This window comes from Dromiciops gliroides, chromosome 6 (genome assembly GCF_019393635.1).
Source record: "Dromiciops gliroides isolate mDroGli1 chromosome 6, mDroGli1.pri, whole genome shotgun sequence".
Classification (NCBI taxonomy): Eukaryota; Metazoa; Chordata; class Mammalia; order Microbiotheria; family Microbiotheriidae; genus Dromiciops; species Dromiciops gliroides.
The window spans coordinates 127,046,869-127,060,669 of NC_057866.1; the positions used below are offsets into that span (position 1 = coordinate 127,046,869).

General features: G+C 42.4%; 1 protein-coding gene across 8 annotated transcripts in view; it reads left to right on the forward strand.

Moving 5' to 3' along the window:
• The window catches only part of CRACD (capping protein inhibiting regulator of actin dynamics), a 312,769-nt gene that overhangs the window by 284,781 nt on the left and 14,187 nt on the right, over positions 1-13,801 (forward strand). For all 8 annotated transcript variants that reach the window (XM_043970772.1, XM_043970773.1, XM_043970779.1 and 5 more), the window contains one exon: positions 1,170-3,957. In XM_043970772.1, the coding sequence (XP_043826707.1) occupies positions 1,170-3,957 (2,788 nt within the window). The remainder of the gene's footprint in view (positions 1-1,169; positions 3,958-13,801) is intronic.

Genomic DNA, 13,801 nt, shown 5'->3' on the forward strand with positions numbered 1-13,801 from the left:
TACTAGCTGTGTGACCCTGGGCAAGTCACTTAACCCCAATTGCCCCGCCAAAAAAAAAAAATATATATATATATATATGAGAAATGTTGCTTTGGCCAAGATGATTTAACTGGAGCAACATATATATATATATATATATGTTGATCTATATATATATCAAGCCCTGAGTTGTGGTTCAGGTGAAAAATTTGTCATCCAGGTATAAATGTTCACAGTGAAAATTTAACAGTTTGCTTACAGAACCTATCTGAGCTAGCCTTAGCACACCCGAGCTGCCACGCAACCATTTTTTTTTTTTTTTTGGTGAGGCAATGAGGGTTAAGTGACTTGCCCAGGGTCACACAGCTAGTAAGTGTCAAGTGTCTGAGGTCAGATTTGAACTTAGGTCCTCCTGAGTCTACTGCTTTATCCACCAAGCCAACCATTTTTTAACAGTTTCCCTTAAGTACAAATCTGTTATCTTCTTCCAGATCTATCCACTGTCATCCAGTGATGAGAAAAATTGATTTGAAGTAGGGTGGGCTGAGGTGGGATATACCAGTTGTAAAGGATTTTACTCCAGCTCCTGCCACTTACTTTCCCTTATGGCCTGTGGTAAATCATTTAACTTTTCTTGGGGGAGTGGTTGGGAGCCAGAAGGGTTGGCTTGCTTGGTTTTGATCTGTATCTGTGATTTCATCTTCTATTATAGAAACTCCCTTTAGTGATGCTAATTTGCAACAGTCTAGGTGTGTTGCCAGCACTAAAAGAGTCTTACCAAAAAAAAAAAAATCAGATAACCAGTCCATGCTGAAAGCAATAGGCCCGTTTATTTGGTATGTTTAAGGAAAGAGCATAGGGTTTTACTGGAAATACCATTGGTCTTTCTAGACTACAATCACGACCTATCTTAGGGAATTTCTTAGAGTTTGGAGGTTAATTGATTTATCCTTGGTCATATAGTATGTGTCAGAAGCAAGGTTTGAGCCTTTATCGTCCAGACACCAAAGCCAGCCCTCTACAACTACACCATGCTGCCTCTCGTGACACAGTTTATCCAATTATTTTATATTAATCAACACTTGTCCCTTCTTTTGAGTTAAAACATACATTATAAATACTTAATGATCTATAAAACAAAACAAAAGCCATTTTAAAAGCGCTAATTCTGTTTCCCTCTCCAATGTTAGGACCAACAAAACGATCAAGAAAGCTTTGAGAGTCAGCTGTCACTAGACCAGAATGGACACTCTGGAGAAGAAAAACAAACTTGGCATGAAGAGGAACTCAAACCACTTGATTCAGAAGAAGAGAAAAGACAGCAAGAGGAATATTGGAGAAATCTTGAGGCTGAATATAGAAGACAAAAGGAAGAGAAGAAACGACTAGAAGAGCAAAGGCTTCATGAAGTAGAGAGAAGGCTTTGGGAAGAGACTCGAAAAGCACTTCTGGAGGAGGAAGAGGAGGAAGAGGAGGAAGAGGAAGAAGAGGAAGAAGAGGAAGAAGAGGAAGAAACAGAGAAACAGGAGCATCCGGAAAGGCAGAGGCCACAGGAAGAGGAGAGGGCAAAGCCTGAAGAACAGAATTGGCAAGAGCTAGAGGAAAACAGACAAAAAGAGGCAAAACAGAAGGAGCTAGAGGAGGAAACTAGCTTGGAGGAGGTGGAGGAACAACCATGTGGGCAGCAAGAGGCCAAGAAGCTGCTGGAGGAGGCACTACAAGAGAAGAGGAAGAAAGAGATTGAGAAACAGCATCAGGAGGAGGAAGCCAAGCTACTGGAGGAGCTCAAGAGACAAGAGGAGACAGAGGAACAGAGGCAGAGAGAGGCTGAAAAGCAGAGACGGGAAGATGAAGTAAAGCTACTAGAAGAGCTTGAGGAACAAGACTTGGGGATAGAAGAACAGAGCAGGCAAGAGATGGAAAAGCACCTTCAGACAGAAGAGAGGGAAGAGGAGGAGCAGCCGCAGCGGCAGCAATGGGAGAAAGCGGGGAAGCACTCAGAGACATCCCAGGAGCAGAGCATCCAAGGGCTTCAGCTGCATCACCAGGGCCAGGAGGCACAGAAGCCACCTGAGTCCGGAGAGGAAAGGCACCTGCAGAGCCCAGCCCGGGGCCACTCCAAAAACCTAGAGGAACAAAAATGCCCCCAGCATGAAAGCCACAAGAGAAACTTAAGGGAACTTCAGCTTGTAGAAAAGCTAAATCCCCAGGCAGAGGAGGCGAGGGAGGGGCAGCAGACAGTGTCGGATGGTCATAGAGGTGCTCCTCTGCTTCAGGAAGAAAGAGAAGGGGCTCAACAGGGACATCCCCAGAAAGAAAAGAGGCGGCCAGAAGCTGAGCTGGCCCAGGCCGAGAAGAGAGAAACTGTCCCCCTGAAGAACGACCAGATGGGGGAGGAACTGAGATGGCAAGAAGTTGAGGAAAGGCAGACTATGCCCAGACCATATACATTCCAAGTGTCATCAGGAGGAAAGCAAATCCTGTTTCCCAAAGTCAATCTGAGTCCAGTTACCCTCGGGAAGGAGTCGGGGCTTCCATCCACGTCACAGGAGGCCACAGCCAGTAAGTCCAGTAAGGCCTCCCACCCTCTCCCTTCTTCTCTAAGCATTCCCCACACGGCGATCCTGGTCACGGGAGCACAGTTGTGTGGCCCAGCTGTCAACCTGAACCAGATCAAGGACCCAGCTTGCAAGACTTTACTGGGTTTGTCAGAAGAAAAAAAGCACATGGACATTCCTGCTTTGGAAAATGCTCCACGAGGCACTCAGGAGACACGGGCAGCCAGCAGCAAGGCCAAGTTTCCTCAGGAGTCTTCGAGCAGTAAGGCTGCCCTAGCTGAGTGGGAATCTATTCGTTCTAGAATCCTAAAGAATACTGATAGTGGCCAAGTCAATGAGAGGGACCTGTTACGGCACAGTGGCGAAAGTACAACCAAAGGTAGGGGTGATTCCCGGGGAAACCTGAGGAAAACCTTATCAGCCAACGCAAAATTCTCCATCATGCCTGCTTGGCAGAAATTCTCTGACGGCGGCCTTGAAGGCCAAAAGCAGAATGCAGAAAACCTTAGGAATAAGTCTGGGCTGGGCCCCAGCGAAAGAGCAGAGGTCCAGCCTCCTGCTGGTGGTAATAGTGGACACCAAAAAACTCCAGAGAGAACTGGGATGCAGCAGGAGCCCACCAACATTGCAGAGGGATATAAATTTGCCAAAGACCTTCCATCTTTCCTTGTTCCAAGTTCACCTCTTGCTCCACAGAAAGCCCTGGTCCAGCTAGACTTGGCAACTCCCTCTGAAAGTGAGACCAGCAACGTGGGGAAAGCAGAGGATGGCGTACCAAGCGGGGAGGAGAGCACATCACCTTTTGGGATAAAGCTGAGAAGGACCAACTACTCCTTGCGTTTTCACTATGACCAGCAAGCGGAACAATCAAAGAAAAAGAAGAGGCATAGCACAGGGGACAATTTGGATGGGGTAGCGTCTGTGCTGAAGAGTAAAGAGGGGGAGAAAGAAACTATCATTATCAAAAGCACCACATCACCTACCCAAGAGACAAAGAATGAGCCACTGGGTTCAAAAGACTCTCTAGATGGCCTTCCTAACCTTGGGCATCACCCAGCTCAGCCAGCACCCCTGCTCCCCAGTAACCACATTCCTTCTTTAGATCATGACAAGCCAGGGGCTAAATCACCACTGCCGCAGAAGCCAGCCCTAGCCCCCAAACCCACCAATCAGACCCCACCATCCTCTCCCCTTTCCAAAATGGGAAGGCCGTTCTTGGCTGAGCTACTAACTAGGCGGGCAGTAAAACCAGACCAGGATCCCAGCGAGAAGCTAAATGGGGGTGAACTTCTGCTACCACCTGTGCCCCACACTGAGAAGAGAAAGGAAGAGGAGACAGCAGAAAAGAAATTCCCTTCTCCATTTGTCTCTGTCTCCCAACAAGAGAAACTTGACAAAACCCTCGAGAGTGGGAGAAAAGGTGGGTAAGTTTGGAAACTCTCTAGGTGGCAGAGTGGATAGAGTGTTGGGCATGGAGCAAGGAAGACCTAAGTTCAAAGCTGACCACAGACACTTACTAGCTGTGTATGTGATCCTGGGCAAGTTATTCAACAGCTGCTTGCCTCAGTTTCTTCATTCGTAAAATGGGGATAATAATAGCACCTACATCTCAGTGTTGCTGTGGGGATCAAATGAGGTGGTATTTGTGCCTGACACATAGTAGTCATTATTATTATTCAGGGTAAACCTCAGGGCTAAAGTCTAACTGAGGAATTGGGCTACTGTCTTCCAACTGAAACTTTTAGTACATTCATCAGGGGCCTGTTGATAGTTCTACAGTAATGGATAATTTTCTTAAGTGAGACCTCTCTTGTGTCATCTATTCATTCTGCAACAAATAGACCCCTATGAACGAGCAGTATACTTCTAGAACTCAGATAAATAAGTCATTGCCAAAATGATGATGATGATTCCCGACCTGGGGTCCTATTGATTGCCTCACCTTACCCTGACTTTTCAAAGGCTGAGCCAGAAAAGCATAGAGGTCTGACCAAAGTGAAAGGCTTCTCTTATAGACCCAGTGCTGTACTGTGTAATTGCCAGAGGAGCAGCCTTGCTAGGTTTGGAGTTAGTCACTGGCAATAGAAATTTTTGGCCAATCAACTGAAAAAGCAGAGTTATGGAGGGGCTCTTTCTGCACCCGGAGTAGTACACACTATTGACCACTCTACAGGCCACTCTAAGCTTTGCAAAGTGCTTTTCCTCTATTAGCTCATTTGAGCCTTACAACCAGCCTATGAAGTAGGGGTTGTTATCATCCCTGCTCCGCCTCCCAATAGTACAGAGGACAAAACTGAGACTCAGATGTGAAGTTTCATGCCCAGGGTCATTCGACTAGTTAGTGTCTAAGGCAGGATGAACCAAGGTCTTAGCGATTCCAAGGCCAATGCTGAATTTACTACTTGTTGAAGTAATAATAAGTGATGATGACTCACATTTAATGTTTAAACTCTGACAAATTGGGCTAAAATGAACTAAGAAAACTTCCACTCACATAAAATTGTAAACATGACTCTGCTGCACACTGAGGGAAATATACAGGTAGAAAGAAGCCAGAGATAGCACTGACTTGGCCCTTTTGCCTCAGACTGGCTCTGTTATCTGTGGCTTTGGGTCATATTTTCATTAGGCCAAGATGAGCTCCTGACCTCTCTAGTCAGTGGGATGTCTTCCAAAACATTTCACTGGATCAGATGTGGTTTTCCAGTTCACTGGAAATAGGAGCTAGGGTGAAAGAGCAGGACAAAGAAGACATTGGCTGGGGTTTTTCCCCACTAGTTTGTTCACATTTTTCCCCACCTGAGCTCAAATCTTATCACCAGGGACAGCTAGGTGGCGCAATGGATAAAGCACCGGCCCTGGATTCAGGAGGACCCAAGTTCAAATTTGGCCTCAGACACTTGGCACTAGCTGTGTGACCCTGGGCAAGTCACTTAACCCTCATTGCCCCACCCCACCCCCCCAAAAAAATCTCATCACCACTTTGCCCAGATCATTAGAATAGTCTGCCAGTTGGTATTTCCTTGAGGTTAGGTTGTAGGGTGAGACTATAACATTTGCAAAGAGAAGTTTTCCTTTGGTATGAATTATGACAGCCCTAAGGGGATTTTTTTTTTGGAAGGGAGAGGGATAATTTGTAGAGGAAAAAAAACATAAAATTTTTATTATTGGTTTAGATATCCAACATTGTACAAGTTGTTCTTGTGTTTTCATTTATTCATTTGTTTACTTATTTATTTTGCCAAATCTGTCTTTCCACATCTGTCTAAACTGTTTCTGCTTTGAGGCACATCCTCCTATTTGATATGCAGGGTTCCCCACATGCCATATTTCATCCACTTTTATGACATTCCCAAAGGTTATTTTCCCTCACACTCCAGCCTAGCCTATATCCTCCTCTTCTTATCTTCCCAAACAGTAGCCATGTTCCTGCCTCATTTTCTTTGATTACTATTTAGCATCCTTACCTCTTCCCTTTCCCTTTCCCTTCCCCGATGTTGGTCATAGGGGTCTTAGACTCCCTGATTTCCCCCTACTCGCATGGAATAAAACAACTGTGAGCAGCTTCACTATTCATTGAAAAGAGTTCTGGGAGCCAGAGAACCTGAGTCTCAGTCCCATCTCTATAACGTACTAGCTGTGTGAGCTTAGGCAAGTAACTTAAGCATCTTCATCTGATAAATGAGAGGGTTATTCACTAGATGCTCTGCAGGTGTTCTGTTCTCCAAACATCCTTCTATACAAATAGCCCCATTTTGTTGCAAACCAAGCAAAGATCAAGAATGGATGAATAGCTAGGGTTAGTAAGAGACAGTGGAGGAAAACTGTGTGATGTAATGAAAAGAGCACTGGTTTGGGGTCAGAGGGCCTGTTTCTGATTCTCATTTCTGTCATGAATATGACTAGGGTGAACTTGGGCAAGTTACTTAAGTTCTTATGGCCAGGGTAACACCCTCAAGAGTCTACACAAGGGGGCAGCTAGATGGCGCAGTGGATAAAGCACCGGCTCTGGATTCAAGAGTACCTGAGTTCAAATACAGCCACAGACACTTAACACTTACTAGCTGTGTGACCCTGGGCAAGTCACTTAACCCCAATTGCCTCACCAAAAAAAAAAAAAAAGAGTCTACACAAGGGGGCAGCTAGGTGGTGCAGTGGATAAAGCAACAGCCCTGGATTCAGGAAGACCTGAGTTCAAATACAGCCACAGACACTTGACACTTATTAGCTGTGTGACCCTGGGCAAGTCACTTAACCCTCATTGCCCCACTCCACCCCCCCAAAAAAGAGTCTACACACATGCCCAAAGTTTAGACAACAAATGAGAGGGACCAGAGGTCCTGACATGTAGGTAAATCTGACCTCATAGGCATCATGGAATGTAGGATGAAACCCATGATCAGGCCGGCCATGGCTCTCATTCAAAATAAACAAGATAGCTAAAAGAGAGTGGGAATAGCATTTTTGGTTTTTTGGGGGGGTTTTGGCGGGGCAATGAGGATTAAGTGACTTGCCCAGGGTCACACAGCTAGTAAGTGTCAAGTCTCTGAGGCCAGATTTGAACTCAGGTCCTCCAGAATCCAGGGCCAGTGCTTTATCCACTGCACCCAGGAATAGCATTGTATACTAATACATTCTATTTGTGAGGAAAGCTTAGAAGCAAAGGGGGGAAAGCATGACAGTATTTGAGTAAAGGTCAAATAAGGGTAAAAATAATTTATTTTTGTCATTGAAATAAACTACAGACTACCTGCCCAGAAAGAACAAATAGATGAGGAGCTTAGGAAACTGTTCATAAGCTTGTTACAGAGGCATAATATAGTAGTGTCAGGGACTTTAACTATCCAGAAATCCCTCCATCTCTCTCTCTCTGGCTCTCTCTTTCTCTGTCCTCTTGTCTCTGAATCTCTGTCTATGTCTCCTCCAAAAGCAAAGCAGCTAGTAACTTTTTGATTGCTCTTACTAATAACATGGAAGGAAAGGTGGAAGAACTGACATGGGGTAATACTTTTCTGTATCTGATTCTCAGAAAAACCCTTGCAGGGAAGTGGCCACTTCATCCTAGAGTTTATGACAGAGATAGTCCAACATGCACTCTGACTTTTGGGAAAGCAAGTTTTAGTGGGTTCAAAGGAAAGATTGATAGGATCTCATGGATTAAAATACTTCAAGGGAAGTCACACCAGAAGGGATGGGGGATGCTCAAGAATGAAATTCAAAAGACATAAAGGGAAACAGTTTCAAGGAAGAGGAGAAGTAGGAATTGTTTGAAGAGCTTGATATGGATGCACAGGGAACTCACCTACCAACATCAGTTTTTAAAAGAAAGGTATAGGGGCAGCTAGGTGACACAGTGGATGGAGCACCGGCCCTGGAGTCAGGAGTACCTGAGTTCAGGTCCAGCCTCAGATACTTGACACTTACTGGCTGTGTGACCTTGGTCAAGTTGCTTAACTCCAACTGCCTCACTTAAAAAAATTAATTAAAAAAAAGAAAGGTATAAAAGGTATAAAAAAAGAAAAATAGAAGAAAGGTATACAAGATGTAAGCAAGACCTGGTAACAGAAAATAAATATGCTTGTGGCATGATTCTATTTTTAAGTGCCAGGAATGCTAAAGCTCAGGAAGAGCAGAGACTGCCAAGGGAAGCTAAGAGCAACAGAAAAGGGATTTTTTTGTTATATTGGGAAGGGAAAGAGTCAAAGAAGGAATATGACCATTGCTTGGGATGAATGGGGCTACAATAACTGAAAAAAGAGAGAAGACCAAGATGCTCTTTTTCTTTCTATTTTTTCTGCAAAGGAGAATGACCTTTAGACAAAACAAAAATGACCAACAGGGAATTGATACCCAAGATAAGCAGGGCAAAGTAAGAAAGCAATTAGCTGCTTTTGATGAATTCAAGGCATCTGGCCCAGATGAACAATATTCTGACAGATGTGACTATAGAAACATTGTCAATGAGATTTCAAACATCACAGAAAATTTTGTGGTACAAGTGTCACAAAATTAGAAAATAGTAAATGTTGCCCAATTTTCAAAAAAGAGAAGAAAATGTTGTCAATAAGCTGGACTTCAATTACTGGGAAAATCCTTAGATCATTTAAAGAGATGGATGGTGATTACAGGGATTTCAGAGACAGCACATCCTCCCCAACTTAATCCAATCTCCTTTTTCGATCCGATTACTGATAGATTATATATAGAGTATAATAGATGAAATATACATAATAGATAACATCTATTGTTGGATAATGATAAGCGGGATGATATGGATATATTTCACTTCTGATTTTAGCAGTTTTAATAAAGAATTTTCTACTATTCATGCAGAGAAGATGGAAAGAGATTAATTAGGTGGATTTGGAGTTGGTTGGATGGCTGGGCTCAAATAACATATGTTAATGTTTCAGTGTCAAAGTAGCAAGAGGCCTCCAGCAGAACGTGCTAGGGATCTGTACTTGTCCCTTAGCTGTTTGACATTTTTATCAATGACTTGGATAAAGGTGTAGATGGCATGTTCGTCAGCTTTCCAGATTACACAAAGAAGGGGGGAATAAATTGATAATACACTGGATGACAGAGGCAAGATTCAAAAGGATCTTGACAGAATAAAATATTATGCTGAATCTCATAAGATGATATTCAGTAGGGATAAATGCAAAGTCTTGCACTTGGGTTCAAAAAAGCAACCACTATTTTTAAGATGAGGGAGACTTGGCTAGACAGCAGTTGTTCTGGAAAGGATCTGAAGATTATGAGTCATTAGTTTGATGTGGCAGCCAAAAAAGCTATTGTAGTCTTGGACTGCATTAGGAAGCTTATTGCTTCCAGGAAGAGGGAAGCAAAAATCCCGGTCCTCTGCCTTTGTCAGGCCTCATCTGGAGTGCTGTATTCAATTTGGGGAACAACTATTTAAGTAGGATATTGATAAACTGCAGAGTATCTAGAGGGCAATCATTGTACTTGCTGGTAAATATTTAACAACCAGTTCTCCCTCCCACCCACCCCCAAATATACGTGTATATGTAACATGTAGCATATACATACAATTTATATACGTAAATGTGTCTATATATGTCTATGTGTGTATATACATACATATGTAAATAAAATGTGTGTAGGACACACTTAAGTTTACTGCATTATTAACATTTTCTCCATCACTTTCTTACATCTAGACAATCAACAAAATGATGAATTCACAGTGTTTTCTGACTTCTGGGGTATAAATGCTCACACTAAAAACTTTAACGATTGGTTCTCATGAACCTGTATGAGCTTCAGCTCATCCCTAGAAAGGATTTTGAGTTCATGACATGAGCATCAGTTGAAGGAACAGGGCTTGTTTAACTTAAAGAAATGAAGTTTCTAAGAGAGTGCAGGAGACATGGTAGCTGTCTTTGGGTTGACTTGTCACATGGAAGAGGGATTAGACTTAATCTTTTGGGTCCCAGAGGACAGAACCGGGAAGAATGGGTAGAAGGCACAAAGTGGCCAATTTAAGCTTGATGTCAGGAAATTACTTCTAACACCTAGTGCTATCCACAGGTGAAATGGCTTGCCTGAGATTTGTTGAATTTGCCCTCCTTGGAGCAAAGACTGAATGACCATTTTTTCGATATATTATAGTAGAGATTCTTTTGTGTTTGGGTTTGGACTAAAAAGGCTGTTGAGGAACCTTCCAACTCTCAAATTGTGATTCTGTGTAAGGTGGCTAGTTTTGCAATCTGAAAACTTGAGTTTAAATCCCAGTTATTTCTTCCTGGCTGTATGATTGTAGACAGACCCGTTAATCTCTCTGGGCCTCAGCTCCTTATCTGTAAAACGAAGCAGTTGGATCAGAGCTTCTTTCTAGCTCTAAATCTATGATTCTATTATCTAAAGTCTTCCTCATTTGTAAAATGAGGTAGTTGATGGGGCAGCTAGGTGGCACAGTGGATAGAGCACCGGCCCTGGATTCAGAAGGACCTGAGTTCAAATCCAGCCTCAGGCACTTAACACTTACTAGCTGTGTGACCCTAGGCAAGTCATTTAACCCCAATTGCCTCACAAAAACAAAATGAGGTGGTTGGAATATCCTATAATTCTACAGTCCTACCAAGCTGAATTCAGTCAAGTAGGAGTTGAATTCAGAAATCAGGCATGGGAGTCAGTATAAAACAAGATAGGATAGCTGGAAAAGCCCTGGTCTTAGAATCAAGAGACCTGAGTCCAGATTCTGATCATGCTACCTAGAAGCCTGAGCAAATCACTTCACTTCTCTGGGTTGTCAATGAGGGTGGATGAGGGTAGTGAGGATAGCTAGTGGACTGTGCTTTAAATCTGTTTGATTCAGCAAGTACTTGTTAAGTACCCACTCAGTGCAAAGCAATATGCTAGATACTAAGGTTGTAAATGAAAAAACAAATAGCAGAATTGAAAAGAGAACAGTGTTGGCAGAGCCAAGATGGCAGAGGAAAGGCAGTGAGCTCTTGAACTCATGACATGATCACTCCAAAAAACATCCAAATAAAGCCATAGGAAAATGCCCAGAGCAGCAAAACTCACAGAAGAATGTGCTGAAATCATCCTCTAACCAAGAACAGCTTTGGAAGGTCAGAAGGAGGGAGCTGCTGTGCCCCACTTTAAGGAGCTAAAAGTCAAGTAAAAGAAAGGTAAGATGAGCAGAGAAAGGTGAGGACCATACAAAGTTTCTTCGGTAACAAGGAAGACCATGGGGCACCCTCAGAGGAAGATGTCAACATCAGGGCCCCTATATCTAAAGCTTCCAAGAAAAATATGAATTGGTCTCAGGCCATAGAGGTGCTCAAAAAGGACTTTGAAGATAAAGTTAGAGAGGTAGAGGAAAAAATGGAAAAAGAAATGAGGGGGATGCAGGAAAGACGTGAGAAAAAAGTCAACAGCTCGAAAAGTCAAATTGGCCAAATGGAAAAGGAGGTACAAAAGTTTTCTGATGAAAATAATTGCCTAAGAATGAGGATTGAACAAATGGAAGCCAGTGACTTTATAAGAAACCAAGACACAATAAAGCAAATTCAAATGAATAAAAAAATAGAAGGCAATGTGAAATATCTTCTGGGAAAAACTGCTGACCTGGAAAATAGATCCAGGAGAGATAATTTGAAAATTATTGGTCTACCTGAAAACCATGATCAAGGAAAGAGTTTAGACATCATCTTCCAAGATATTCTCAGGAAAAATTGCCCTGAAATTCTAGAAGCAGCAGCTAAAATAGAAATTGAAAGAATCCACTGATCACCTCCAGAAGGAGATCCCAAAAGAAAAGAGAACAGTGTCACAAAAACTCACAGAGGAAAGGTCAGGAAAACTTCAACACCTAGCCACCAAAAGAAAAGTAGAAATTGGACTGAAACTGCCACCAGTAAAAAAAATCATCTATCTCAAGCAAGAAAGTCCTGCAAGAGTGATTCTAGTTATTTGCTCCCCTTAAGCTGAAGTTTATAGCTTTTTCCTCATCACTTGTCTTGACTCTTCTGTCCTTGGTGATATGCAATTCAATGTTTTCACCAAAGACTTAGAAGAATAAATTATTTGAAGATGGCATGGAGCTTGGAGAGAGTTAAAACATTGGGTGAAAGAATAAGGAAATTTTAAAAATCTTGACAGGTTAGAATATTGAGCCAAATAACTCCATAAATACTTATGGGATCAGGGAGGGGTCAGTATAGCTGGACAATAGTTCCTATGAAAAAAAAGGACCTGGGGCTTTTAGTGGACCACAAGTTTAATATGACTTAACAGTGTGACATGGCAGCCAAAAAAAGCTAATGTTATATTAGCTGGGGCTTTGTCTTCAGTTATGACCTCTGGAGGCAAGGGATACATCCGTCCTGTTTTGGTCTGGAAACATCTGTCCCTGTGCCCCATGTTTTGTGGTTTCCTGCTTATCTATACCTCCATAAAAATGAATTGGTCTCTAGCCCCTTCCCTGCTGCCAACTCTGTGGCTCACTTAAGTATCATCATTCTTGCTTTCCATTTGCAAAACACTTTAAATTACAGTATTACCTGGTAGCAAGGGAATGGACCAGGTGATCTCTGAAGGTCTTCTCCATAATTTTGTATTCAAACTAATTAAGAAATTTTAAAATGGTCTCAGGTTCCTTCCTCTAAAAAATTTTTTGAGGCATTTGGGGTAAAATGACCTGTCCAGGGTCTCACAGCTAGTAAGTGTCAAGTGTCAGATCACATTTGAACTCAGGTCCTCCTGAATTCAGGGCCGGTGATCTATCTACTGGGCCTCCTAGCTGTCCCCTGCCCCCTATATTTTTTAAGTCAGTTATACGTTCGAGGTAATTTTGGTTGTGTCCAGATGATGCTAAAACAGAAGGTTGATTTGGTCAGTTCATGATGTAGTAGATCAATTTATTAGCAAAATTCAGTCAAATATATTTGATGGGACAGAATACATTGTTTTAACTGTAGTTAGTCACTTCTTCCTAACCATCTTCTTCTGAATAGCCTGAGTATGAAAATAGTCAGTAGTCCGATTGTTTGTTTGGATCTTGCTGGTCCAGTTTATTAGAATTTTTCTATTCAAGATTAATACAGGCCTTGAGCTAGGTCTGTGTTAAGCAGGACCCCAAAGAATTAACTGAAATATATGATAAGGCATTGTCATAGATCTGATCTTGAGTAACCAGAATGGTTGAGGAATGAGACAAACTCCAAGTTATTTAATTTCTTTTTATCCCAGAATTCAAAATTAGTATCCTTTTGGTTTCAAATGTCATTGCTTGGAAGAATTTCTGAAAAACCCAAGTTCACTTTCCTACCTGAGTAAATACAGTATACAGAAAACAACTTTACAAATAGGGCATCTTCTAGAACCTAAGGGTAAATGTAGAAGATACGAGATTGAATTGAATTTGCTTCCCCCCAACCCACTGAGATATGAGCTTGTCTTCCTATCATCTAGAACCCACAGATTAAGAGTAGGAAGCGGGGGCAGCTAGGTGGCTCAGTGGATAAAGCACCAGCCCTGGATTCAGGAGTGACCTGAGTTCAAGTCCAGCCTCAGACACTTGACATTTACTAGCTGTGTGATCCTGGGCAAATCACTTAACCCTCATTGCCCCGCAGCAAAAAAAAAAAAAAAAAAAAAAAAAAAGTAGGAAGGGACCTTGGAGGTTATCTGGCCCAACTACTTATCTTGTCCACTGCCTTCCCAACCTCTGCTTAATTGATGTGAGGACTCTTCCTTATTCTTGGAAGTAATCCATTCCTCTTTTGAGTACCTGT